The 27,148-nt window shown below is 39.2% G+C and overlaps 1 protein-coding gene across 1 annotated transcript in view; it reads left to right on the forward strand.

Moving 5' to 3' along the window:
* The window catches only part of si:dkey-225n22.4 (collagen alpha-1(XXI) chain), a 53,314-nt gene that overhangs the window by 4,208 nt on the left and 21,958 nt on the right, over positions 1-27,148 (forward strand). The window contains exons 8-21 of the mRNA XM_046371091.1: positions 332-505; positions 1,325-1,402; positions 1,560-1,571; positions 1,825-1,914; positions 3,321-3,374; positions 3,473-3,526; positions 4,471-4,524; positions 4,610-4,663; positions 5,491-5,544; positions 5,905-5,958; positions 17,051-17,104; positions 23,036-23,080; positions 23,166-23,219; positions 26,380-26,433. Of these exons, the coding sequence (XP_046227047.1) occupies positions 332-505; positions 1,325-1,402; positions 1,560-1,571; positions 1,825-1,914; positions 3,321-3,374; positions 3,473-3,526; positions 4,471-4,524; positions 4,610-4,663; positions 5,491-5,544; positions 5,905-5,958; positions 17,051-17,104; positions 23,036-23,080; positions 23,166-23,219; positions 26,380-26,433 (885 nt within the window). The remainder of the gene's footprint in view (positions 1-331; positions 506-1,324; positions 1,403-1,559; positions 1,572-1,824; positions 1,915-3,320; positions 3,375-3,472; positions 3,527-4,470; positions 4,525-4,609; positions 4,664-5,490; positions 5,545-5,904; positions 5,959-17,050; positions 17,105-23,035; positions 23,081-23,165; positions 23,220-26,379; positions 26,434-27,148) is intronic.

Genomic DNA, 27,148 nt, shown 5'->3' on the forward strand with positions numbered 1-27,148 from the left:
AGCTCGTCTGTTTTCCTCTATGCCTCTGTATGTTTGAGCTTTTAAAGAGAGAGCCTGACGTGTGTGTTGGTTTTCATACTTTGCTGGTCATAACCATTTTTGGAGCATTTAGGGAACACACATAAAAATTTGATTAGGTGAAACACAAACAGAAATATAAGGCTCAGCGAAAGAAGATTTGACAAATCATTTCACATCCATCATTGCTCTTGACTTAAGCTTGAACACATATGTCTTTGTCTCATTACAAAACAAACCCTTAGTAAATGTGTCTTTATGTTTGACATAACCTTGTGGTTCTCCTAAAATTCATATTTGTGCCTTTTTTTAGACTCTGTTTGATGGAAAGTGGCATCAGCTCAAACTCCTGGTGAGGCCACTGCAGGTCACCAGTTTCCTTGATGATCAACTCATCCATGAAGTGAAGCTAGAACCGGTGGAACCTATTTACATCAACGGGCGGACACAGTTGGCTAAGAGGCAAGGAACAGACATCACTGTTCCGGTGAGTAAAAAGACAGCAACTGAACTGAGAGAGCCAAGTAAAAGCAAAGAAAGTTCCTTAATATATTTTGACACCAAATCTGAGGGAACCTTGTTTCTAGTAGCCTCAAATAATGATTGAAGGGGCTGTGAGCACAAAATGTTATGGCAGCTAAGGAAATCTCAAAATGTTCTACTATGCCACAAATGTTTTCACATCTAATTTTGATCCATAACATACATAACACTGGAAAAAAAGACCATTCAACTCTCAAAAGGAAGACCCCACTTCATTTCATTCCTGGTTCAAATACTCAGAAATCATGTGGACACAAAACTCTGTCTATACAAGATCATATTAAAAAGTTTTCATAAAAACTGACCAACATTGCTGATGGTGGCAGAAGAGACAAGGACAAACAAGGACATTATTATTGCATTTACGTGTTTGTTTTTTTTTTAGGTGTAAATATAAATACAATATATTTTTAAAAAGGAAAATGATATAACAAATAATGATGAAATATTCCAGAATCAATCTAAACCTCATAAACCAGATTCTCATGATATGCTTCGGACATGCCGGTAATTCTGTTATATATTCTTATTTTATTTTCTCTTTACTCTCTTTGTTCTCATTGTTAATGTAAAATAAATTGCCGCAGTCAAGACAGTGACAATGGCTGTATAAAGACCCCAAACCGACAAAATGTAATAAAAGTTTATCAGACAAATCAAAAATATAACTGAATACATACATAATACCATTAGCATTACTTTCTGTTATATTTCTATAATCAGCTGGCAACATTTCCCCTTAATTTTTCCTCTTTATATTCAGGTGGACATCCAGAAGCTACGTTTGTATTGTGACCCTCATCAGAGCGAGAGGGAAACAGCTTGTGAGATCTACTCTGTGGTAAGACCCCCCCCCCCCCCACACACACACACACACACACAACTGTAATCTCCAATGCAGAGGTCTCATTTTGTTCTTCTGTATAAGGCTGCATGTATGAGGCTTCAGTGATGATAACCATGATTCTTTCTCTTGTCCTCTCTCTTGCACTACACAGGACGACGAAAGAGTAAGTGCAGTCTCTATCATGTTTCTTAAAAATATAATTAATATATAATATTATGATATAATTAGATAATATATAGTGAAGAGCATTGACTAGAGTCACTCATGGCATTTCTTGAAGTCTTTTGTTGGGACATTTTTCTTTGTATTTTAAATGAAGCTTTTAAATGCCTAAAAGCGACTGATGTCTTCTTCCTGATGGGAAAACTTTGAGTGTATTTTGTATTGCAGACATCAGTCTGTTTGTGTTTCCTCAGTGTCCTCTGAATCGAATAGCAACAGAGGAGGAAGCAGACTGCAACTGTGTGGTCGGACCACCAGGACAGCGTGGCCTGCCGGGACGCATGGTAACATACACACCCACACACACACACACACACACACACACACACACACACACACACACACACACACACACACACACACACACACACACACACACACACACACATATACACTGCTTTGTCCCACAAGATGAAATGTTCTTGTCTCTGGTGGTATTGGAACCAGTGTCTTTAAGCATCAACCCACAAGTGATGTACAGCACCCCTTGTACCACTATGGTGTATTGGACTGTGCTGATGTTATTTTACTTTGTATTGTTTTATGAGTTCAAAAGCAATCGTGGATTTATTTAATTCAATTTATTTAAACTATGCAAACTCACAACAAAAGTTATACCATGACACTTTCCAAACAGAGCAGGTCCAGACAAAATTCTTTAGATTAATCTTAAAATATAGAAAACAGTAATGGCTTACACACACATTTGTGTTTCTTTTTTCTCTCTTGCTTGCTTATTTTTCGCAATAATAAATCTGCTCCAACTGCAGTCTACACTATATCATTATAATGGAGGTTATTACGCACACTGGTAGTTATTTATGCACTGACTTGCAGTGATATATGTTATATGGAGATGGACGGAAGACCTCAACACACAAAATGGAAACTAGAAAACTAATAGCATTTGATGTGGAATTGGTACATTAGTCTATATGAAAATTACACATTTTTTGTCCTCTAATAATGACCTCTAATGACCTGTAGTTGTAATGACTCATTTCTCATGAGTCATGGTGAGAATGTATTACTTTTGGAAGAAGAAATACCACACTATTCATTTTGCCATGAAGTGCATCATTGCTAAATGCAACACGCCTAAAGGTTTTGCTGATGCAATCTTATGGTGGGTAATATTCTCTGATGTTAGCAAGCTTTAGAAAGAAGAATAAGATGATTATTGATCATCTTCCATGCATCTGTGTTTGCTCTGGCTCTCCTAACGGGTCAACATCCAGGATAAGGACTGGATTCCATCTGAACCTTTTTGCACATGCTATACTGAGAGACAGTCTACTGTTTAAACAAGAGTCGAAGCGCAGCAGTGCTTTCGCTAATGACTAACATATGTATGCTAACATGATGACAGTGACAATGCTGATATTTCATATGTTTACATAGTCATCATAAGCATCATAAATTAATAAGCAGTAAACAGGAGGCCCAGCTGAGGTTGATGGTCATAAACCAAAATACCGTATTTGAATTTGACAGTGCTGGAGGAAAGGGCAGGAAATTGCCGAAGTTATTACAATTAAGACTGACAGACCAATACTGCCATCCATAGAGCCACCTTACTATCATATGTATTCATTAAAGAATGTGCGTTTTAAATAAATACTCAGGAGTGCAATGCTATGTCAAAAGAATGTGTTTCTGTGTGCTGTGATCACATGTTTTAATACTACAGGGTTTCCGAGGAGAGAAAGGGAGGGAAGGACCACCAGGACCTGATGGTAAGCCTGTAAGTGCTACTCAGTTTTTTCATACTGTTTTCTCAATTCTTTGGGATACATGTTGTATGCACATGATAGACTCCACATATATTGTATTTATTCCTAGGGTAAAGATGGGAAGCCTGGGGTATCCGGGCCTCTTGGATTACCAGGGTTGAAGGTAAACAATCTGTTGCATTATAATACTTTTGAACAGCTAAAATGCAAGTTACAATTATTACTGTGATTACAGTTAATTTATTGCATTACTGCTAAACCAAGACAGGAATAAATTACAAAAATATTTAATTGAAACCATGCCAACCTTAGTCTAGAATTACTTGTATGCAACCAACTTTATACATTTATAGGAAAATCTATTCGGTAAATTTTATTAGGCTGTCTGATGCGGCACATGAGTATATCTGGTATGGGACTTATCCTCATATTTATGAAATCCTAAGTCCCTTGTATCCAGATAAAGTGTTTCAATGTTTCTCTGACCTTGTAAGGTTTCTTTTACTTATCTTATTCTCTGTCTACAGGCTTCCTTTAAAACAAATGATCACGTTCACTGTGTCTCTCGCTATCCACGCATTAGCCAGTTTTATGTTTTTGTGGAAACCAGGAAATTCAAATCTTGCTGCTTTTGCAAAATTGACTGAATGACTCAATTTCTCGCAGTAGCAGTTAAAAACATAATCACTGAAAATCTTGTTGGTTTCCAGAAGCAAGTTTTGATTTGTTTCCTGTTGAAATTACTTTTTCAGTCCTGTCATTTTCAATTAAGAAATTACTACATTGGCTTCCTGTTAAGTTTAGGACTGAATTTTGAATCCTTCTAATTACTTTTGTGGTGTTACACTATGAGGCTCCACCACATTGGGTTGCTAATCTCTTATATCTGCTAGATGTCATATGTGGCCACACAGCATCTGCTGACCTGACACCCATGTTAAGGAAAGGTCTCCTTCATGCAGTTTGGTCAACAAATGAAAATGCTCTAAACTTTATTGCCAGCTGGAAATAGTACTTCAAAACTGTATAATACTGTATTAAAAGCCACATCATGCTCTTGTAAAATGTTTGATACCATTTGATTGCATGCTCTTTCCCACCGCCCAGGGTGATCATGGACCAGCAGGACCAAAAGGAGAGCCTGGTCTAAAAGGTAACACGGTAAGTCTTTAAAGAACCAGTTGTATCAGTGTTTTATAATCTGCTGCCCTTACTTTTAGTAGCTGATTCTTTCCTTGCTACATAGGGAGACAGAGGGGAACCAGGTTTACCAGGAGAGCCAGGACCACCGGGAGCCAAGGTGAAATATGATGCCTATGTTCTTTTTTTTTTCCTTTATTCTTTTTTGTTTCTTTCATTAAAGGCAGTTAGTGACAACCAGGCTAATATAATGACTGTGAGTGGCTAATGAATCTCGGGTTAAGCTGAACCTGTTCCGAAAAGAATAGTCATTGAAGATCTGGATAATTTGTGCATAGCATAGTGTATAGAAGTCTTACAGCATAACATTTTAGATAGGGTTGGGAATGTCATAAATCATAAATTTGGGGACAGCACATTTTTGGATAACGAGGCCAGTCAAATGTCACTGATATTTCTGTTTATCTTCAATTATATATTCATGTGTAATATGTGAATGTAGAGTCCTGGCTACTTGCTAGAACTTGTGGCCTATTTTGTTTGTTTGTTTTTTTTTACCACAGACAGACATACAAAACATTCACTGTGATCATCTTTTTCCAATGATGAAGCAATTTGTGTTCTGCTTGATAAGAAATTTTTGTGGAGGACCAGGCTTTTCGGCATCACAAATTGCCTCCCAAGCCAACATTAATGTGAGAGTCTGGAGTGGTGCTTCAAAGAGCATTTTTATGCATGCCTTAATGAGAGACACACCATATAGGGTCAGAATTTCTCTTTCATTAAAAAATATTGATAGGGCAATTATTATTATTTATGTTTCATCACATTACAGTTAAGTAATGCCACAGCGGACTTTAAAGGGAAACCAACTCAGATTGATTTGAACACAAAATGTTATTCATGGAATTGACCACTGATTAGATATAAAAGTGATGAAATTTCAATATGTTAAATGTCACTATTAGCAGATTTCTTTGTATGCAGGGTCTTCCTGGTGAGAGAGGAGAGCCGGGACCCCCAGGAGAAGTTGGACCGATGGTAAGGTCCAGTTCTGCGCAACAGTCATATGTTTACAACCTGCATTTAACCAGCTTAACTGATTTAAATCTGAGGTGTCACCTTATGAAAATAAAATACTACGCCAGATGTAACAGCCAGACCATGTCAAGTCAGATGTACAGTAAATAATTCTACCATAAACCAAAATACAGAGACACATTCTCTAATTCTGGAGGTTTGGCTTCCTCTGTGCGTGTGTGTGTGTGTGTTTGTGATTTCCTCAAGTCACCGCAGTGTTAGCAGGGCACTGTTAGAAATGGGACAGATAATTACTGTAATAGTGTTGAATTTGGCTGCTGTTGCTTCACTCCACTCAGAGTGTTTTTAATGTCCTGTTAGGGGGATCCAGGACTACCAGGCATCAGCGGACTGGTTGGGCCAATAGGACTAAAGGTCAGTGCAAACTGTAAGCTACTGAGAGGCCAGGTGGGAGACACATATGCCATGAGGCCACAGATAAGTTGACATCCAGATATCCGTTCACATTTCATTCCAAAACCACGAAATGTTGTGTGGTGGGATGAAATGAACATGTCATTCCATCATACAACAGTTAGAAGAATGTACAGTCGTGCACCCTGATGCTTCTGCTACTTCACAATGAAGCAAACATACACCAGAAATCGATCTAAATGAGAGAAGTACTTGCCTTGGTGCCTGATCGTATTGTATAATGTAACCATAAATGTAATCCTGAAGCTATTAAATATCTAACTTTATTCATTCATTCATTCCTGTCCTGTGTGAAGTCAGTCAGTGTTTTTTGTCTTGTTGGCCTTCAAAGTGTTAGGTAAGATTATCAAACAGACATGAATGTTAAGTCATGGAGTGTATCAGAAAACACTCATTACACTCACTCACATTTTAACACAACTGGCCACATATGTACTGCATATTGGTTGTTCCCTGTGTTATCGTGAAAAGAACAAGTGGCAAAACGAAACAGCATACGCACACATCTGAAAGCAAGTGAGCACGCCACCACTACAAGTTTACAATGTTATTTCGAGTCTTCTCTGAACTCCTTTGAGTGTTCCCCCGGTTTGACTTGCAGCCATCCCGCTCAGCAATTCCGGACTCTTCCTGTTATCACAATAAACTACTTTACCCAAGAATCTGGAAGTGCTCTACACCAACTGGAGGGTGGTAGTGCACCGGGAGCTGAAACAGCACACAGTTGGTGTCCATGTGTGGATGCCTGGAGGTGGAGATGGTGAGGGTGTGTGGTAAATGTGTTTAGGAAAGACAGTAAGCAGCTAACCAATGAGTTATTCTTAACTCCAAACAGCTGCTAATCAAATGCTAACCAGTATGTTCCCTGATGAGCTTCACCTATTTAACCAATCCTCCTCAGAATTAGTTTGCATTTTCTAAATGCAATTTCTGAAAATGTATTAAGTATAACAAATTTAGTTGTTTCTTTTGTCCTGTACATAATAAGAGTATAGTAAAAAACCTTTGCCTCTCTTAGGGGACAGATCTTCATCTCAAACTCAATTAATTTGAACGATAAAACATGGCAAGAGCTCTCTTGTTGAAGCTTGCTCACCTCAGTCTGCCCTGCTTGTTCCTGTTCTAAAAGAACATCACAATACTTCCTGCTTTCCTAATTAAAGAGTAAAGACACTCAAGTTTTGCTGGAACTCTCCTTCCCTAGTATATTTGAAATGCAGCAGAGCAGTGGGTGGCCAAGCAACTGTAGGAGTGGCCTCGTGTCTGTGCAGTGTGTGACATGGAGCGTCAGGAAACACAGGGCAGACTGACTGATGACGGTTCAGTGTAGCATGGGCAGAGATGTAGACTTTGTAGTGAGAGCTAACCAGCTATGAGCACCACACTGGGAGTCTGATGGTGCTTTGACAGTCACAGATTTGTGGCCTTTGGAGAGAGTGCGGGTGGGTGCATGTGTTGGAGCTCGGCTAGCAGCCACAAGACCAAAAAATACCATAAAGCTGCTTTAAACTTTGTTATTTATTCATTTAGAAAATTAGGGTCGGCTGCAACAAGTTGAAAATGCATAGTTGGATGAGTACTGTCGTACTGTTAGCGTTGAGTACTGTTAGCCTCACCAAGTCATGTCTGGCTCTTTGGCTGCTAAATTATCCATTTTGTTCACTAGCTAGTTTCTATCTGATTGCTGTTTGATGTGGGCAGGTGGTGTAAAGTAGATCTCACCAGAGCCGAAACAATAACGTAGTGGACAGTTAAAAACCAAAACAATGAGCTAAAAGATGCTAAACATTCTCCTGAGCTGAGCAGGATCTGTAGGAAATGTTTAACTGCTCAGTTTTTCCATTAGACCCTTAGGTATAATGCTCTGTGTTTACCCCACGCAGTAGAGGCCAACATTCGACCATATCTTGTTCAGTATCTCAGCTGTTTCCAGGTCACTGCTGCTAGCTGCGCCTTCTTTCATGAATGCATACTGTTAATATACAGCAAACAAAAGTGCTTATAAGACTTTCTAGACTGCCAGATGCTTAACTTATCGCAAATTCCCGGAACGATCTGACTTTGACCTGACTTGAGTTGCATCGCAGATGCCACAAGACCAACAAACAGACAGACTTTTCTTCCTGCAATGTCAGGGAACATTGAATGTCCTAATGATTAACAGGAAACAGCCTGCCTTTAACAGAATACAGGAACGTGTGCTGTAAGAAGGACTAATTGCTTGTTGAGTGTAATATTGCAGTTAAAAGAGTTTAAATACAGAGTTTTGCCTGGATTCTCTTCAAACTGGAGGATTTAATCTGTTAGATGAAATGACCTTGCTGTATTTAATGGACAATGCTGGGTTTATGTGTCAAAGTGTTGTTATTGATATAAATTTAGTTTTACATTCTCTGCAGACACTTGGTACCATCTTGGATCAGACCTTTTATGTGATGAGATATTTATTCTCACATTGGTCTCTCTCATATTTGACACAATGCAAATGGCATAAGATCAAATGTTTTCCATGAATGACATATTCCTCTGTTGGCAATTACCAAAGCAAACTTATAAGGTATATTTGCAGCACTCATTTGAAGTATTTGGGGTGCTCATGTTAGTTTTTTGCTAATATTTGTCGAAGTCTGGCATTTATTTTGGAGCAGTCTGAATATAAACATACCACAGGTTAGCAGAGAGTGTTGCAGGTCTAACAAGGTTCCAATTCAGTTCTAGAACAAGAAATCAACTCAGTGAAGTAGCTGCATCTTTCTCAAGCCACAATGAGGTCAATATGGAGTCCTTCAGGATGATTTCAAACAGGCAGAAACTCATGACAGATAGCTTGATCAGAGAGCAACATGATGAGCAGTTAGTTGTCGTTAAAAAAGAAAAAAAAAACCCAGCTATGGAGCAGTCTGAATATAAATATCAGAAAGGTGAGCATTTGTCAGGTTGTCACTTGGCTGGTGGTGATCTGGCTCTTCGCAGGATCCAGCACAAGTAAATTCAGGTGTATTTTGTCTTGTTGGTGACTGTGCATTTTCCGAAGTTTAAAGGCAGTCGAAACAGTCTTTTCTTATGAACTTCTCAATATAAATGCAATGTCACTATCAGGGCCATAACAAAGATGCCATGCCAATCTTACATACATACATTTCCACATTATTTCACAACACTCAGTTCTAAATGCTGTTGCAAAGCCTTCCATCCACATTAAGGAACAAAATGAAGGTCTTTATTCATTTATTTTGTCCGTTTAAACAAAAGTAAATTTCAACATGGACTCAAAAACACTGAAATCATCCATCCATCCATCCATTTTCTATACCGCTTGTCCATCAGGGTCGCGGGGAATACTGAAATCAGTCGATTGAAAATCTGCCATTTGTATTCATACTGGGGACGTGACCTTAATATCATAAATGTGGGGTCTACAGCTCTGATGACGACTATAGACTATCAATACTGACATGTAATTAGCCACAAAACTTTATTCAGATTCACTAAACATGATAGCTCCTTACCAAACTTAATAACTCTTTGTTTGGTTTTGTTTTTGCTTTTTTGATGTTTATTGGTGATTGGCAAACACCTGGTCTTTAGTTCATGCCCTCCACTTTTTCTATTCAGTCTATTACAGCCATGCATAACATAGCCTATACCACCAACATCTGATGAAAGCTATGCTTTGTTTAGCCTAGTTTATTCGTTCCAACCCAGTTGATAGATACGTGCCTAATTTAACATTTTGAAAGCTTTAAGTAACCTGAAACAGCTACAGTACTATTGAGGGCACTGAGGTCATGTCCTCAGTTTGTTTCTGGGAATTCGGGCATTTTAATGACCTGAGGAGGAGTTTCCACATGGTGGTTTTTTAAAGCCCTTGAAAGAGCATTTTGACCATCATGAAGGGAGGTACATTAACAGTGACTATAACATAGTCTAGGGAGTAAGGGTTCACTAGGACTCATAACTTCCAAGATCCTGACTACAGCTCTGCTATTAGTGAGTTATTGTTATTATCACAGATATCTTGTGACAATGCTGTAAGGTCTCACCAGAATATGGCCTAGCATTACCTCAGATCAGATACAGCTTCCAGAGACTGAACACTCAGAGATAGTACACTTGTAAAAAAGAAAATCCAGATGTGTTCCGTGCAGAACCAAATTAGCTCCCAGTGTGGTCACCCCTTGAGGAAACATCTTCCATCAACCTTAAAGAATATCTGTCCACCCATCCATGACAGCTCTATTGAATGTTAATGAGCCCTAAACTTAGATGTACTGAACTGAAGGCTTAAGGCTGTAAACATGGTCTTTAATCACACATTCCCACACACATACACATAAAACTTTCTTTCAGCCAGATTTTGTATTTGATGTTCCACACTCAAGTGAAACAAGTTAAAAATTACCACTTTTGTGATAGATGCAGGTCTCTTATTATCAGGCATAGCTTTACACACCCAAAATTATGGATTTTCTGACGCAGCTGTGTGAGGTTTCATGTCACAGAGAGATAAAGATACTGTATGTCACACATTCCTTCCTTATAATTACTAACAGTATAACTGTTACCTGTAAGAAGATTAGTTTTTATAATGGGATTTTTTTTGTCAGTTGTTTTATTAAAATCCACGATAATTTTTTTGACAGCAGTGTGCTATTAAGTTTAAAGAGTCGGATGCTTTAAGTCAGGTTGCATAATAAGCAAACATATGACAATAGAGTCCTTCTACAAATCAGAGGGAAGCCACTGAGTTTATTTTTAACCCCTGTGCTTGTAATTTAGCAGCAAGATCAGAGACCTTTTAAGTACATGTGTAAGTTACAGCTTCGCCATCCTGCAGGCTGTTAGACCTCCAAATCATTAGTTTCTCACCACAAGTACAGATGCACAGAATCCCCCTGGGGTCACGTGGTTGAGGAATAACTACTGATGTGGATTAATAAACTGAATAGTCACTTTAGAAACAGATAAGAAAATTGTGAGGGTAAAACTTATTTATTTTGAAGCAAGGACTCAACACATGTGTTTTATACCTCAGTGTTGTTGAAAGCGATGGCCAGAGGCATTATGTTTGTGAGCTGTCCATCTTTCCCATTCTTGTGAATTCCGATATCTGAGGAACGCCTTGAGGGAATTTATTCACATTTAGCACAAATATCCACCTGGATTAGAATTTGATGATCAAAAAATTCACAAAATCCATTTCAACTATAACTCAAGAATTATGCTAACTATAACAAGATTTCACACAAAGGCTTCCCCTTTCACAGTTTTCTTTTAATAGTTTTCTAAGTGTTCCCCTCCATATAAACACCATGCTGTGGCCATATGTATGTGGAGTTATGTTGTGGCCATGTGTATGAGTGATTTCAACTTTGGTTCTGATAAAACTGTGTTTATGTTATCTGTGTTAATGTTATTATTATTTTTGTCAGTTGGCAGGTGGCTCTAAGTACTATAATACCCATGAGCACCAGGTACCATGGCCTCAGAAGAGAAGCTAGTCACTTGTCTCATTATGTTTTTGAGTGCAAATCCTTACATGTAGATATTTCTCAATGCAGTTATTCATCTTTTATACTGTTGTTTCAACCAGAAAAGTTTTAAATTGAATTAATTTAATTTGTTTTCGATGCAAACAACAAAAAGGTCTTTTGCTTTACAAACCCTGGACACTCAAAACAATCTCTCTTACTTTGCTACTAAATGAAATATCTCCAGAATAATACATTATACTGCAGACATTTAATAGCTATGCCATCACACATAAAGCTATTTAATGAGGTGATTAATCAGGGCGATTATGGAAGCACATTAGGTGCTCTTTTACTCATGTAAATGCTCAGAGCAAAGTAAATGAGGCACATACCTCGACACACACTGACCCCCCACCCAAACACACACACACACACACACAGGATATGCTATTTAGAAAGGCAGAGTGCACGGACATGCTTCCAAGAGTAGTGACATAATGTGAGGTTAGAATTAATCAGCCGTGTCAGCTTTTTTTTCTTCTATATTTGTTATGGAGGGTGGACACTGGGTTGCGTGGCAGTTGGCAGGTTTTCTAAAAGGTCCTATAGAGCAGGAAAGGAACATGCTGTAAGAAGCACGGCGATCAAAAAAATGTTCCATATAGCCTGATATTTGCTCTCTCTCTCTCTCTCTCTCCATGTTTCCCTTCTGTCTCTTCTAACTGTGTTTTTCCTGATAGAGCTGCTCCAGGTAGACTCTTGAGCTCATGTTCTGTTGTATTTTCACTGAGGAACAAGCCTCTGACATATACTCCTTCACTTGGAACAGCGACTCACTCTGAACCCAGATTGTGCAGTACTGTTACACTGTTTAGTTTTTATAAAAGGAAGTCGAAATCTATTTTGATATTGCATTGTTCTCCTAGCTGTTTTATCTTTCATTGACTTTTCTTTCAGATGCCCTACCAGTATTAATTCAAGTAGCAGATTAGTCTGCTTGGAGGACAATGTCTCTGTGCACTTGTCTATTCTCTCTTGTTCTAGACGTCCAGAGATTTATGTCATCTTGTCATTTATTGGGCCGTGGTGGGCGTCTTGGCTGTGTAATTATGAGGTCTGCTGCTCTTATGGGTTTATGTGCGTAGTGCGGTGAGACACTTCAAAAGAAAACAGACGCAGCAGAGAGCTAATTCAGTTGTTTCCTCACTGCCAAAATGCAGAGCTCTGCACTTGAAATAATATGTTGGTGGGACCTGGTAACCTCTGTTTCTGCAGACAGCTCGAACAGAGAGAAAGTGCTTCGAACCTCATGGTGTCACTTTTGAAGCCCTGCAGAGAACTGATCCAGGACTATAATTAGACCACAGATGAATTCAGGTTGAGAAGAAGACCAGTTTTAAGTCAAGAGTGGCTTCAAGGGGGTTAACACCAAGTCAAGAGCCAGTCAGCTTAAACCACTTCACAGGATTTTTTTTTTTCATTTTAGGACCATAAACACAGACAGGGCTGAATTATATTGAATATTTTTCTAAAAATGTAGGAATGTGATCATATTTTTACCCATATTGAGAATTCACAAACTTGTTTTAAGTGATCATTTTTTTAAAAAATGTTTTCCATATTTAACTTACTACCACCGTCAAAATAATTTCAATCTTAAAAACAAGTCCACAGCCAGGAGGAGCTTTATTTGATAAAGACTAAAGGCGATGATCTGGTCAGTTAGATAGATGTATCGGGATAGAGCACTATAGTTGGAGATAATGTCAGTAAGATGGCTTAATATTCGTCTTTAACATTCGATGAGAAGAACCCACTGAAATCATTGGATAATAGGGTGGAGCTTTAGTGTGATGATGAAATGGACACACAGTTGTCTGCCTACTTGAAATTAGTGCTAATGTGTTAAATGATAAGCAGATGACATTTACCACAGTTACCATCTGAGTTCATCATGTCAAGACATCCATCCGTCCATCCATTTTCTATACCGCTTATCTGTCGGGGTTGTGGGGGAGCTGGAGCCTATCCCAGCTGACTACGGGCGAGAGGCGGGGTTCACCCTGGACTGGCTGCCAGTCAGTCGCAGGGCTGACACACAAAGACAGACAACCACACACGCTCACACACTGACTTGTAGGGATAATGTAGAGTAGCCAATTAGCCTAATGTGCATGTTTTTGGGATTGTGGGAAGAAGTCAGAGTACACCCCATCACCAGAATCATTACATGTTAACCTTTAGGGTCAGTTCAGCCAACTGCTATTTTAGTCAGCTGGGCAATTGACCAATCACTCCTGTCCACCCAAGAGCCACCCATCTAGCATTGCTAAAAAGCATGTGTCCAAAACATGCCGGTTCCAATTTTATTTTATTTTTTTTTAGCAGATTATTGTAATCATTTGACATTTGGCCCTATGATTTCATGAACCCAGCAGGTTGAGCAGATCCCAATCTCTTTCTGATCATTTTGGCATTCAAAGTGACATGTTGAATTAAATATGCAAACTTCAGATGACCCTTCAGGTCACCCAGACTCTGGCTATCTGGTATTTAAGGTCAAGGGGACACTGGGGTAGGACTGGCAGGACTCCTTTCAGTCCTACTCTATGGTACTCCCATAGAATCACCAAGATACCAAAGTAGGGCAGCTGTGGAAAAAAAAAATCTCAGGAAGATTTCTTTGTACCAGTGCGATTACACGTTCTGCATGTTCTGCACCCTACACCAAAACAAGTCAAAGTAGAAACGTATCTAAGACCAAATGCAAGACTGCTATGTCACATACAAGGGCATGTTGCATATACAGTTCAGCAGTTTGTAAGAGTGCTTTATATACAGCATACAGTGTTTGACGTGAAAAAGAAAAAGAAAGCAATAATCATCAATCTTTTAAGTATGTGGGCGTATGGTAACACTTTCTATGAAGAGCTATTATGTGCTATTGGAGTATTTATAGTGTGTCATAATGCTTTATAGCTACAATCATAACCAAAAAAAGTACTTTCTTATGCCCCATATCAACAGTTATAAAACATTATAGATATGATTTATATGACTTATAATGATTTATTAATTTAATACCAACATATACACACCTCAACAATCAACTGTAGTAAGGACTCATGTAATAGTCCATGCAGTATCATAAGTTATCATTGTATGTGTTAAGTAAAGTCTAATGTCTATAATAATGCAGGCTTCATTGTAACATTTCATTGATGGTGGCCAGTAAAGTGTAATGTAAAATAATGTATGCTGATTAATAAGATACTGTGTGGTCATATTTATGTTTATGACTGTTGATATAGTGGATCAGAACATTAAATGTACAAGTGAATTAGTAAAGTTAATAAAGCATTATGAGTACATTAGAAGACACTATGAATGTCCCCATAAAGCACTATAGATGTGGTCTTCATGGAAAGTGTTAACAGGATTATTAATTCCCACATTTCTTTCACTTCTCAACTGATGAAGGTTGTCCCATCATGATTGATGCAGCCGAGACAAATTGCTGAAATGAAGTCCTTTTTATTAGATTGAGATCTTCATCCTTGAATTTGCTGCGGGCTTGATTGTTGCAACCCCTCTTTATTCTGGGCTCTGTAGGAGAGATAGTATCTCCTGTCTGCAGTGTGTGCAAAATGCTGCTGCCGGGCTTGAGCAAACTCTAACAAGTACAATCACATTACACTAATCCCTTCTGCCCTTCACTGTTTGCTTCTGAGTTTCAGAACTGATTTGAAGATTTTATCTCAGATTTTTTTTTAAAGCTTATCTCTTAAGTCTTTAATCATCCGGGCAACTAAGTTGTGGAAATCTCCGTCTAAGGATCTAAGGCTCACGTTGTTAAATCAGTGTCCTCTTTAAAATTTTAAAACCCATTCATTTAAATCTCTTTATTTGTTGTGTTGTTTTGGAAATTGCCCTGTAAATCAGGTGAACTGTTGCTCTGATCATTATAAGTAATGGGACGGTAACAGCCGTCATGTTAGACCGAAGGAAATTGGTTGTTCTAATTGTTCATGTAAAATATCTGTAAGCAAAGTACATCGATTTAGCACAGTTGTTCCTGTAGTTGACCTCTCTGTTCTTTGTTTTCAGCAAATCAAGAACTCATTTCATTTTATATTCCACTCATTGCATATTCGGGCATTAGCCTGTATTCACGAAAAGACTTGAAGTGACATGTGTGTTGGTAGAATACAATATCAACTTTGACTTATCTTCTATCGAGAAGTCAGCAGATTTGAGCAGACGTGTCAGAGCTCTGCAGGGAATATCATGCAGCTTCACTAATGAATGGCTTGCAGTACCACAGTGTATTTTACAGCTTGTTTCACATGTTCATTGCCAGTGTCAGTGTATTACAGTGGTACACACTGGAACCTGTGCACATACCACTTGTGTCGTAATACATTCAACAAACACAGTTTAACAGTACAGAGTGGTCTGAGAGCAAAACCGAGCAGTGGATTTTGGTGTCTTGAGGATGGTTAAAAAGTTTATTTGCATGTTGTGTTGTGGCTTGAAATATGTTTGTTTGTCGCTGTTCATTTTTGGTTTAACAAGCTGCCGGCTAGCTGCTAGATCTCCGACCACAAGACTTGCCACGCAAGCTGCTGTTCATGCGTCAATGTCACTGACACAGATTAATTCAGAATCTGCCAGAAAAGTCACATTGATGCAAGTAGCAAAGATAAAAAAGTTTTTTTTTTCTGTGTGTGACTTAAATGTGATTCAAGAAATAAGCTTTGTAATTTATGAATTCAAACCACTGCTTCTGCACTGCACAGGTATATTTAGAGACTGCATAAGTAACACCTGTAAATAAAAGATCTTTGTTAGACTGTATTTGTGAATGACAATGTTGGTAAGAAAAAACCCATGAATTTAACCCAGTACAGACTTGGAGGTAATATGATGTGCCTTTCAATCTGGACAATAATAGACTAAAATATGCATCAAAGAAGCAAAACAGTACATATTCTCAGTACCAGATTCTGCCTGTACTGCCTATGCCAGCAGCTAAGATAAGATAAAATAATCCCTATTGGGGAAATTCAAGCTAGCCCACATACTAGCTTTTTAACCAGATATATTTCAACAAGATATGTTGCCATTCAGCCTATCCCAGGTTAAAAATGTCCCTCACATGATCTTTACTGATTCAACGTCTGTAGAATGTTGTTGTAGGCATTTCAAATTTGCAACTTCAAAGTAATCGAATTAAAAATGATGTTTGTTGTTGATAAACATGATGATGCCCTTTTCTTTAATTTATTCATTCACTCACATGTCAGACTCATTCTCTGATCTTTTAGCAACCTCATTTCACCATATTTTACATTTGTAAAATGTATTCTTATTATACTCTTATTCTTATGTATGTATTCTTCTAATTGTGTCCTGTATTCACTTGTGTGACTGTGAATAAGTGATAACTACCAGACACTGTACAGCTAAACCCAACCTGTTGAACTCATTCATAACACCACTGGTAAAAGGCACTGACGTGTCTGTTGTGTCCACTGACGTGTCTGTTGTGTCCACAGGGAGAGAAGGGAGAAACTGGGCTGACTGGTGCTGCTGGAGCTCGAGGTGCCCCGGTGAGTTGATACTGATCATGTGCAGTCAACATATGTATAACAAACTTTGGAATGAGAATATGTGATCTGTTTCAGTGGTTGAAGGGGTTCAGTTATTTGATGCTGTAACATTACTCAATAATGGATATGCAGCAGTTACGACGAGAGGCTATGGTATTAATCCGGGTTATTAGAGCATAACTCACAAAGCGCCCAGTGTTATGGATGTTGATGAATCTAGTGGCTGCTTACAGAGCGGAATTCCCGTTAACTCAGCATTCTGGGCACATAATAAGCAATTCGTTTTTAAATGGTCACATAAAGGTTTGAAGGAAAGAGTAATCAGGACATAAACACGAGACCTCGGATTCATTGGTGCTTTTACGCAAGTGCTGTGTGCTAGTAAACCCGCCCCACACAACACACACTCACTCACACAGACAAATACAAATACACAAGTGCACATTCTAGCAAGCATAAAATGGCTGACCTTTGTGTCTCTGTGTAGGAAGTGAGCACTCAGGCTTGATTAACTGTTGAAAGAAATTGATTAATCTGTTAAAAATTGTAACAATTTTGGTTCAGCACAAGCACAAGAGTGTGCTTAAAATATAGGTTGCCGTTTGTTCAACCCACTGTCCATTGTTGTAAAAGACTGCTCCCCACGGTTTGCAATTGTGCATCACACAAGCTAACAGAAAATCTGAGCTTTTAGAGGAGGCTTGAATACAGAATACTTCACTTTGATGACAACAACAACAGCTTACTGTGTTTTTTAATGTCAGACAGCTAGCATTTCGGATTGTGCCAGCGTTCTTTCTCTGGTGGGTCATGAGGGTTGTGGCTTGTACAATACAAGCAGCTCAGTTCTGCTTTGATGTCAGGCACTGCTTGTGGACTTGGTGTTTTATTTTCCTGGCTATACTGTAGGTTAAATCCACTTTTATACGAGTTGTTGAAAAAGACTAGAATAAAACGTTCATATGGAAAGTCAGTATTTGTCACTTCAAGACCTCCAGCTACAGTAAAAGGTTGGAACAACGGACTAGTTGCTATGCTTCATGTTTATGTACTCTAAATGTTCACACATTTACATCCTGTGTCAGCCTGGTAAACTCATCACCCTCACATCCCACAGCCACACACTTGCTCTTTATAGAAGGCAGTGTGTAAAGCAGAGCACGCGTACAGACTTGCTCGTATGCACAGACATAGCACACAAAAACACACAGCGCTTGTTTTTCCTGTCTTTTCTAATTACCCACCCTTCAGTACTAATATCCAGACACCCACTAACACTCTATTTCAATTACAGTGGTCACCCATGTTAACATACGCTTGTGAACACATTCATAGGTCCACAGTAGCAGACAGCATTGCGTGCAGAGCAGCTCCCCACTGCATCCCAAAGCCAAACCCACCCTTCCTAATCAAGCCGATGCTTATATGGAAAGATGGCAAACAAAATAAAATCATGAATGTAGCTTTTTATTACTGTAAATAGCTTTACTATACTACATTGCTCCAGTTCTTATTGCCTTGTAACAGAGGTTGCATTAAACTGTCTCCATGATGTTGATCCTCACAACAGCTTAGACACAAACAGATGAACAATGTCACATATATGTAGCCGCAATGTTTCCCCGAAAAAAGGATGATGAGCCGAAAATATCATTATGATAACAATGTGGATATACGAATATGGATGTCAGGAGTATCGGCGTCGCTGACGCAGAAAAGAGCTGAACCCCGATGCAGAGTGAGAAAGGCTGGCAGGCGAGGCAGAGGTCCAATACCAATAGTCTTTATTTAATTAAGCAAAGAAACTCAGAAAGCACACCTACTGTGGCAATACTGTGGCAAAATTCCTGGCAAAACTCTACACAACATGACATGGCATGGCATGGCAAAAACAAGGCAAAACAATCCTGGCATGAAACAGACATTCGTGAAAGGATGCTAACGCTCTGACAAACAGTGACTGGGAAGACAAGGACTAAATAGACATGATAACGAGACACAGGTGACACACATCAGGAGGGAGAAAGTAATCAAGAAAACCAAAAGCAAAGTTACATGGAAACAGGGCACACAGGGGGAGTGAAGCTTTTCAAAATAAAACAGGACATGACAAAAACCTGGAACATAATACATGGAAGCACAAGACACACATGGAACATGACACATGGACTCAAACATAAAACATGGAAACACAAGAAACGTGACTGAAACCTGAACCTAAAACAAGAAAAAACAAATGGGAGACAAACATGGAACATGGCACATGGACTGAAATCAAAAGACAAAGCATAACAAAAAAACAGGCATGACAATGGATATGATACAAAGAGTTTGGTCTAGACCTGCTCAAATTGGAAAGTGTCATGAGATAAATTTTGTTGTGAATTGGCACTATATAAATAAACTGAATTTAATTGAATTGATACAATATGCCCAGTATAAACTATTACATTGACAAGGGATGCTGTGATCAAGTGCTTTATGCCTTAGCTAATCATTTTAATCATTTTCAACAAAAGTTTGTGATTTGTTTTTTTTTTTGTTTTTTTTTTAACAAATAAGAACTTAATAAAACTAATAAACCAGTCGTCTCTAATCAAATCAACCTAAGCAATGCACACGGATTTGATCAGAAGAACAGAGCTGGTGCAAATTCAACCAAGAAAACCAATCAAAAACAGCACTCAAAATTTGAACGGAGCCTGTATAATACACTGAGACAGCTCCCTGTAAGCCATCTTACATTTGATGGTGTTGCACTTGAAACTTTCTTTCATATATTTAGATGTAACCCTTTGTACTCTTTGTAATGCCCAACATTTGCCCAACACTATCTCCTTTTTCTCGGTAACCGTAACAGATTGCAATTGCATTTATTTTGTAAATAAATTACATGTAAGTTGTTACTCAACACTGTGTATATGCTGTGGACATATTTTGTCCCATTTTGTGTCCCTCTGAAGGCAGTACATGGTGCCACTCAGAATTCAGACAGTCAGCAGTTCACTATATAGTGTTTTATGCTTGTGTGTTTGGCATCTTTTGTCAGTAAAACATTTTAGACTTTCTGTTTTCACGTTATTTTTGTTAGTCCTGAACTAATTCACAGCTGTTGTACAGTCCAAATTTTTCCTGCCTCCTGTGGCCCCTCCATTCGTCTGTCGTCCCGCCCTTTCCCGTTCTGCCCTCTGCTCACCTCAGGGTGAAGGTATGACGGTGTTTCTATAACGAGTGTCTGCTAAAGACGGATCACATGTCCTCATCCATCCACAGACTTGCGGGTGTGTCGATGAGAGATGGATGAGTAAGACCAATGTAACGATGCAGGGCCCGCTTCACACTAATGTGTTTGCGAATTTCTTTCAGAGTAAAATATTTGGTATCACCCTGATCAGTGCTCATGTTTTCACCAAAAAAAATGATACACCTGGAGACCTTCTAGAAGGTACTTAAAAAAACCACAGAACTTTAATCAGAGTTTAAACAGCTCTAATCACGGTGAATCAACACTGAAATCTGACATTATGGCAATTCCACATCTCCCTCCAGGATTTTGAAGAGTCGTTTGATTAATTCAAATTGTCTGTTTGGCTCCTCCGACATTAAAATGTGACACTGACATATTTCACAGTCAGATCGATTCAGAGAGGATGACAGAGAGTACACAAGAAGTCTTCTCGACGTTAGCACGAAAAGCCCCGATGTTGCTGGTGAAGTAAAGCCACCATGTCAGACACCCGCTGATATCTGGATCTGTCAAACTTATTTAAAGCCTATGGATTACACTGAGTTTACTTTATCACACGTACACACACAGCGGACTTATCTGTAGTGAAATCATTGTGCAGGTTCACATAGTCTGAATCCAAAGCACTTTGATGCATCAGTATGATCCATTAATAATTGCATGACAGGTAGGGAGTCTTCAACAGAGCCGCCTTTCTGAGGCCTTTAACCATCAGATCACAGGCTGACATGACATGACAGGACATAGCGTAATGTGACCCCTATTCATATTTACTTAAAGTCAGCCTCAGTCTGTGTTTTTCTTGAATGTTTAAGCCTTACTTTGTAGAATTACGTATGTTCAGAGGCCGACGCTATAAGGCTGCTTTCATGTTCATCGTTGAAAGTATACGTTTCCACTGTGCTCACTCAAAACTACTCCCACTGTACAAAATTGAAGCCAAAATGTCATGGATCCAAGCACTGCTAATCTTACTTTTATAACATTAATTGGAGCCAGAGTCTGATTCGTCTCATTAGTGCAGTAGTGGTCAGGCAGTGGAGTTCCTGCCCATTTGCCTGCCCGATTCAAGATTCAAGATTCAAGATTCAAGAGTCTTTATTGTCATTATGCAAGCATAACGAAATTTTGTGCAGATTCTCAGCTTCAAAACACACTTATAAATAGGAAAATAAAAAATTGCACACCTTAGAAGAAAATATAAAAATATAAAATACAAAGTACAAAATGCAGAATACAGAGTGAGGTAGATAAAACAAAGTGCACTAGTGCCAGACTATGTGTATGAGTGTTTCACTGTAGGGGGGTTATTGCTTTAACAGCCCTGGGGAAGAAGCTGTCCCTGAGTCTGTTGGTGCTGGTTTTAATGTTCCTGTACCGCTTTCCTGATGGAAAGGGCTCAGTTGTCTAACATGACATTTGACTCCCCTTTTACAGCATCAAATTTCATCAATAATTTAAACCAGATTTGTTTTTTAGTATTTTTATTTATCAGAATCTCCAGGGGTGATTAAGATATTTTGACTTCACTTTTGGAGGAGCTGTCTCTTGTCCACTTACAGTAAACGGCATGGAAACCAATCCTGGTCCAATTTTACGCACAAATAAATGGGATGTGGAAACTTACTATGCTTTACTATGTGTGCAGAAGCAATTTTTTTTTAGCAATTTTTATTTCTTTTGGGTTGAAGCACATAATTGGATTGACATTTCTGACAATCTGTTTGGAAATGGACTTTGAAGGTGAAAGAAGGAAATCAATAGAAACACCAGAAATGTGAGTTCTAGAAATTGCTTTTCATCAATAAAAAACACAGACTCAAGATAGAGTGAGTGGAACCTGTTTTGCATTTTTTATTTCCTACCACTGTGCTTGTATAGTCCACTTGTATAGTTCCTGTTAGGCAGCACCGTACAGCCTTTTGTCATCAGTATATCAATGATAACTGTAAGGCAGTGAACTTTAAACTTGAATTAACTGACAGTGAAGGCTATGCTTAAATACAGTTTTGTTACTTGATTGTGTTGCTATCCATTAAGGTACATGCAAAAGGACTGTCGTTGGCATTGGAGAATTGGACAACAAAAGTAACATTGGTGGGCGTTTGAATGGTACAATAAAGTATTATTGAGATTCTAATACAGTCTGATGTGATGATCATACGTACGCCTTGATTTGACATTTTCAGCTTAAATCGGTTTTTCCAGTTGTCAAGTTTCCATTTATGCACGCTGACTGACTCTGATCTTTGCAGAGCAAAATATAATATTAAAAATATAATTGCAAGCATGCTCATTCTCAGCTTCTGTAATTACAAGGATTGAAGGAGAAACACTTATTCAAACTCTCGTGAATTGGTGTCACCTCATGCATGCTAATGTCCTGCAATCTGCTGTACAGTAGGTTGATGTAGACAGCTGTACCGGATAAAATGGGTACTATTTAATTTTTGAGCATAAAAAGCTCATTCATGACTGTAAGTGGACTAATCAAGGCCCACTTAATCACTTGATCAGGAACCTGAGGTGAGATTGTGCTGGTTTTACCGTAACATGTCATGTTGCATGTCTCTGTGAATTTAAACATTCAAAATGAGACGAATCAAAGAAATGCCTCTGAAACTGGGGTGAACTTGTCACTGGCATTATGTAATCTTGTCAATCTGTCACTGCGTCGTTCACAGGGTGCCCAGGGACCTCCTGGTGAAGCAGGCCCAAAGGGACCTCAGGTAACATGATCTGAAAGTAACTTGTCAAAATTACTGGTCATTCCCATCAGTTGTTTATTTTCTGTCTTCTTCAATGTCTTTTTAGGGAGAAGTAGGGTTGCCTGGGCCACAAGGACCTCCAGGAATAAACGGAATACTGGTTGGTATTCTGCATGACAATCCTTACAATAACCAATAAAGCTGTTCTGAAGGGTTTACATTTGAGAAACATTATCAAAACTGGTTGACTTGAAAACAGTATGAAAGTTTTGTGCATTTTTTAACTGATTGATTGCTCACATGAATCAAGCTGTAGTCCACCATGAACCTGGACAGACACATACATAAGTGTTTTTCCTATACTGGCACAATTTATTATACAAAGGGATGTAATATATAAATACTAAAAGAAAGACAAAAAGATGCTTATGTTGGTGTATTTTTTGGCATAATTTGTGACCCTTTTGCAATAGCTAACACTTTCGCCCTCATCCTACCACCTAGTTTGTTTCAAGCGTATTGAGGCTCCTTCACAGTGAAGCTCTTTGCTGGAGGGTCAACAGGGAACACCTGGCAACATGGAAGTAGCTCAAGTCTCTCTGTAATCTTCCCAGCAAACAGTAGAGTCAGCAGTGACAAGCAGTGCAGTACACACAGATGTTGATATTCCAAATCAAGAGTAAACAAACGCACAAAAAACTTTGTTCACTAGACAAGACAAGACATTTTTACAAGCAGTTTGTCTCAAAGGGCTTTACATAACATCATAGCAACATCTTCTGCCCTTCGACCCTCACATCGACTATGGAAAAACCTTTAACAGGAAAAAATGAGAGAAACCTCAGGGTGAGTAACAGAGGAGGGATCCTTCGCCCAGGACGGGCAGACGTGCAATGGATGTTGTACAGGCAGGAAAGCAGTTAACAACATGAGATATGGGATAGATGGGGGATGTTCAGTCAGGGGAGAGCTGATGGAGGCTGATGGAGACTCATGAAGGCAGCTCCTGGTGGGTAGGCTGGGCCATGAACAGGGAAAGCCGGAGCAGCAGGTTGGTTGATGAGCAGGGATGGCAGGCAGGATAGAAGCACAGGGAAGGAGGTGATGCAGGTGGAGGTTGGTGTCGGTGGATTGAGCTCTGGAGAAATCTGTGAAGACACAGAGAGAGTGTGAGACACCAAGACCAGACTACACAGTATAACAGATAAAGACGGAATGGCAAATATGTAGAAGGAGAGGAGAGGAGAGGAGAGGAGAGGAGAGGAGAGGAGAGGAGAGGAGAGGAGATGTCTCCTTGTATCCCGGTGAGCCCCCCAGCAGTCTAAGCCTATGATTTGGTTCAGTTACCTGAGCCAGCCCTAACTATAAGCTCTAGAGGAATGTTTTTAGCCTGGACTTAAAAGTGGGGAGAGTGTTTGCCTCTGTCCACTAGTATAAGCCCATACAGTCAGTCCAGAAAGGTTTGCCATGGAGGATCCTGTTACTGATCATAGCTCCCATCTGTGCCTACTTAACCCACATTTAACCCTTACAGGATCAACTTAGGGTAACAGGTAGGTAACAGTGTTGCCTACGTGACAAGTGGGAAATGGGGTTCACCTGTTTTCACATTTGTCTTTGAGCCGTACAGTCTTATCTCTTACACTAAAATGGCACACATAAAAGTGCTCACACTACTCTCTCTACAGCCGGTTCATAATGAGATCATTAATTTAGCTCCATCGCCATATGAGTCTGTTTGGTTTATTTAGCAATGCCATTAAGGCACAGTTAAAAGTCAGATGAGTTTGTGTGGGGTGACAGCTATAAGCACAGTAAGGGCAACCCCCTCTGGTAAACAAAATTACACATGGCAAGATGCAGTTACAGCAGAGCACTGTGAATACACAATGTTCCATAGCAATCAGTAGGCAGTTTTTGTACAGCTATGCTGCCCTCTTGTGGTCAAAGTGAAACAGTACAGATAGATGGAGTGAGCAATGAACGGAAAGGCCTGTTAACACAAATTTACATTGTAAAAACCAGTTTAGATGAACTGATGGATGATCGTGGATCACAAACAAACATACCAAAAAAAAAAAAAGAAAAAAGATTCAGTGCATTTTCTGCATCCTGAAGCAACAGCAGCATGAAACCTTAATATGGTTGATACTAAAATGGAGTTGTTTTGATTTTGGCCGTTTTGTAACTGCATCTGGCTCACACTTCCTCTGTGGCACATAAAGACATGTAAAATGCAACTTCACAATGATGAAGTCCACAGAGGTCACCTTTCCACAGCCACACTTAGTCCCCTTTCTATTCCTGTCAATGGAACTGAGCATTGCTATGATGCTACGCACACACACAGACACACAGAGTCAGGTGGAAGGGGCAGGACGTGCCACCTCTTGTATCGTGGCACCTACAATCACGTGATAATAATTATACAGTACATTGAAATAAATGTTAGTTGACAAAGCAAGCACCAAACACATTTGGCATTTAGGCTGTGCATGCTCCTGTTTTCTCAACAAACTTGCAATGGTATGTATTATTATGTATTTCATAAAGATGCTCAATATATTTTGGCCTGATAGTGGGAAAATGTATATGTATATAAATGTATATATTTTCTAACTGATGAATAGAGCCAATAATACAAAGCCAGATTGATTTAACAAGTGTAACATCTACACGGTCTGATACAGCAGGTGGTTGTATGCACCTTTAAGGTTATTTTGCTATTCATCAATAATCACAGAGAAGAAGTGGAATAATAATAATAATAATTATAATAATAACAAAGCACAGCCAAACTGCAGCACCTGCTAGAGCCATGCAGTGCAGACTACTGAGACAAACATGTCATGTGGATATTTTTCAGCAAATTTTATTATGAGCAATAGAATATTAAATCATCCATCTTTACCCTCTTATATACATAAACTACAGGTGAAGAAAATGACCATGTGCGTCCCTGTGCTGCCATAATCACTGTGTTTTCATCACAAATGAGCAAATTTAGTCTTGGATTCTGTTAACATTTGATACTTTCAATAAATGAATTCAATTGAATAAATCAATTTAATAAACGTACGCGGGCGTGTGTGTGTGTGTGTGTGTGCATGTGTGCGTGTATGCGTGTGTGCGTGGACCAGAGCCATCTCATTTCTCCCTCAGTGCCTCCTGACTAAGCCGTCACGCACTCTGTCACATTCAGCCTAAAGCACTGTGTCTGTCTCTTTCATCTCATTCTCTCTCTCTCCCTCTTATTCCATTCCTCTCTCACCCCTTCCCTCCTCTTTTACTTCCCTCCTCCAATATCTCTCTCTGTCCAGGGAATCCAGGGGCCCCGGGGGCCGCCCGGAGAGATCGGCCGAGATGGTCCCAAGGTCTGTGCGTTGAACGTTATAATTAGTTATTATGCTAATGGCCTGCTGCTCCCCAGCCGTTCGGCTATTCTCAGCCCGTTCTAATGTTGTACCCTCCCTTCATGTTCTGTTGATGTTCCCGTAGAGAAAACTGCATTTTGCTGAGAGGGAGTCAGCTTGTTTGGAATCAGACTGTAGGTGTTTCAGAATATTTGATAAATGCCATCCTGCCAAAGAGCAATCATGTTTGGTTTGTTGTTGTGCATACTTGTTTTTCTCTCCTTCAAAAACACAAGATCAAGTTTTACTCTTATAGACATTTGTGCAAAGTGAGGTTTTATAATATTTCACTAGTTGCAGATGAAAGGGGTACTCCAGTGATTTAATGTTGCAGTTTTGCAATGTATTTGCCAGAGACCACAAAAATGACCTTTTTCTGTGGAATCGGCAGGGTGCCCCTTTCAGGGCTCTGTTTTTTCTTTGCAAAGACTACGAGAAGGGACAGGAGGGCATGTTCATATTTCCTTGACCTTGAAATGCACGTTTCCTGTCCCTTTGAAATTTGTATATTCAGTGCAGCACGCACAGCACAAAGATGAAAAGAGAGCAGAAGACACGAGTTTCATGCATATGAATGGGAAAAATGGGCACTTGTGCTCGGAGTGGGCCTGTTTTCAGCAGAATGGCACCTTAATAATTTTGTGATTTGATCAGCCAGTAAGCATACATACAGGCA

The sequence above is a fragment of the Scatophagus argus genome, chromosome 18 (assembly GCF_020382885.2).
Source record: "Scatophagus argus isolate fScaArg1 chromosome 18, fScaArg1.pri, whole genome shotgun sequence".
In the NCBI taxonomy this organism is placed as follows: domain Eukaryota; kingdom Metazoa; phylum Chordata; class Actinopteri; family Scatophagidae; genus Scatophagus; species Scatophagus argus.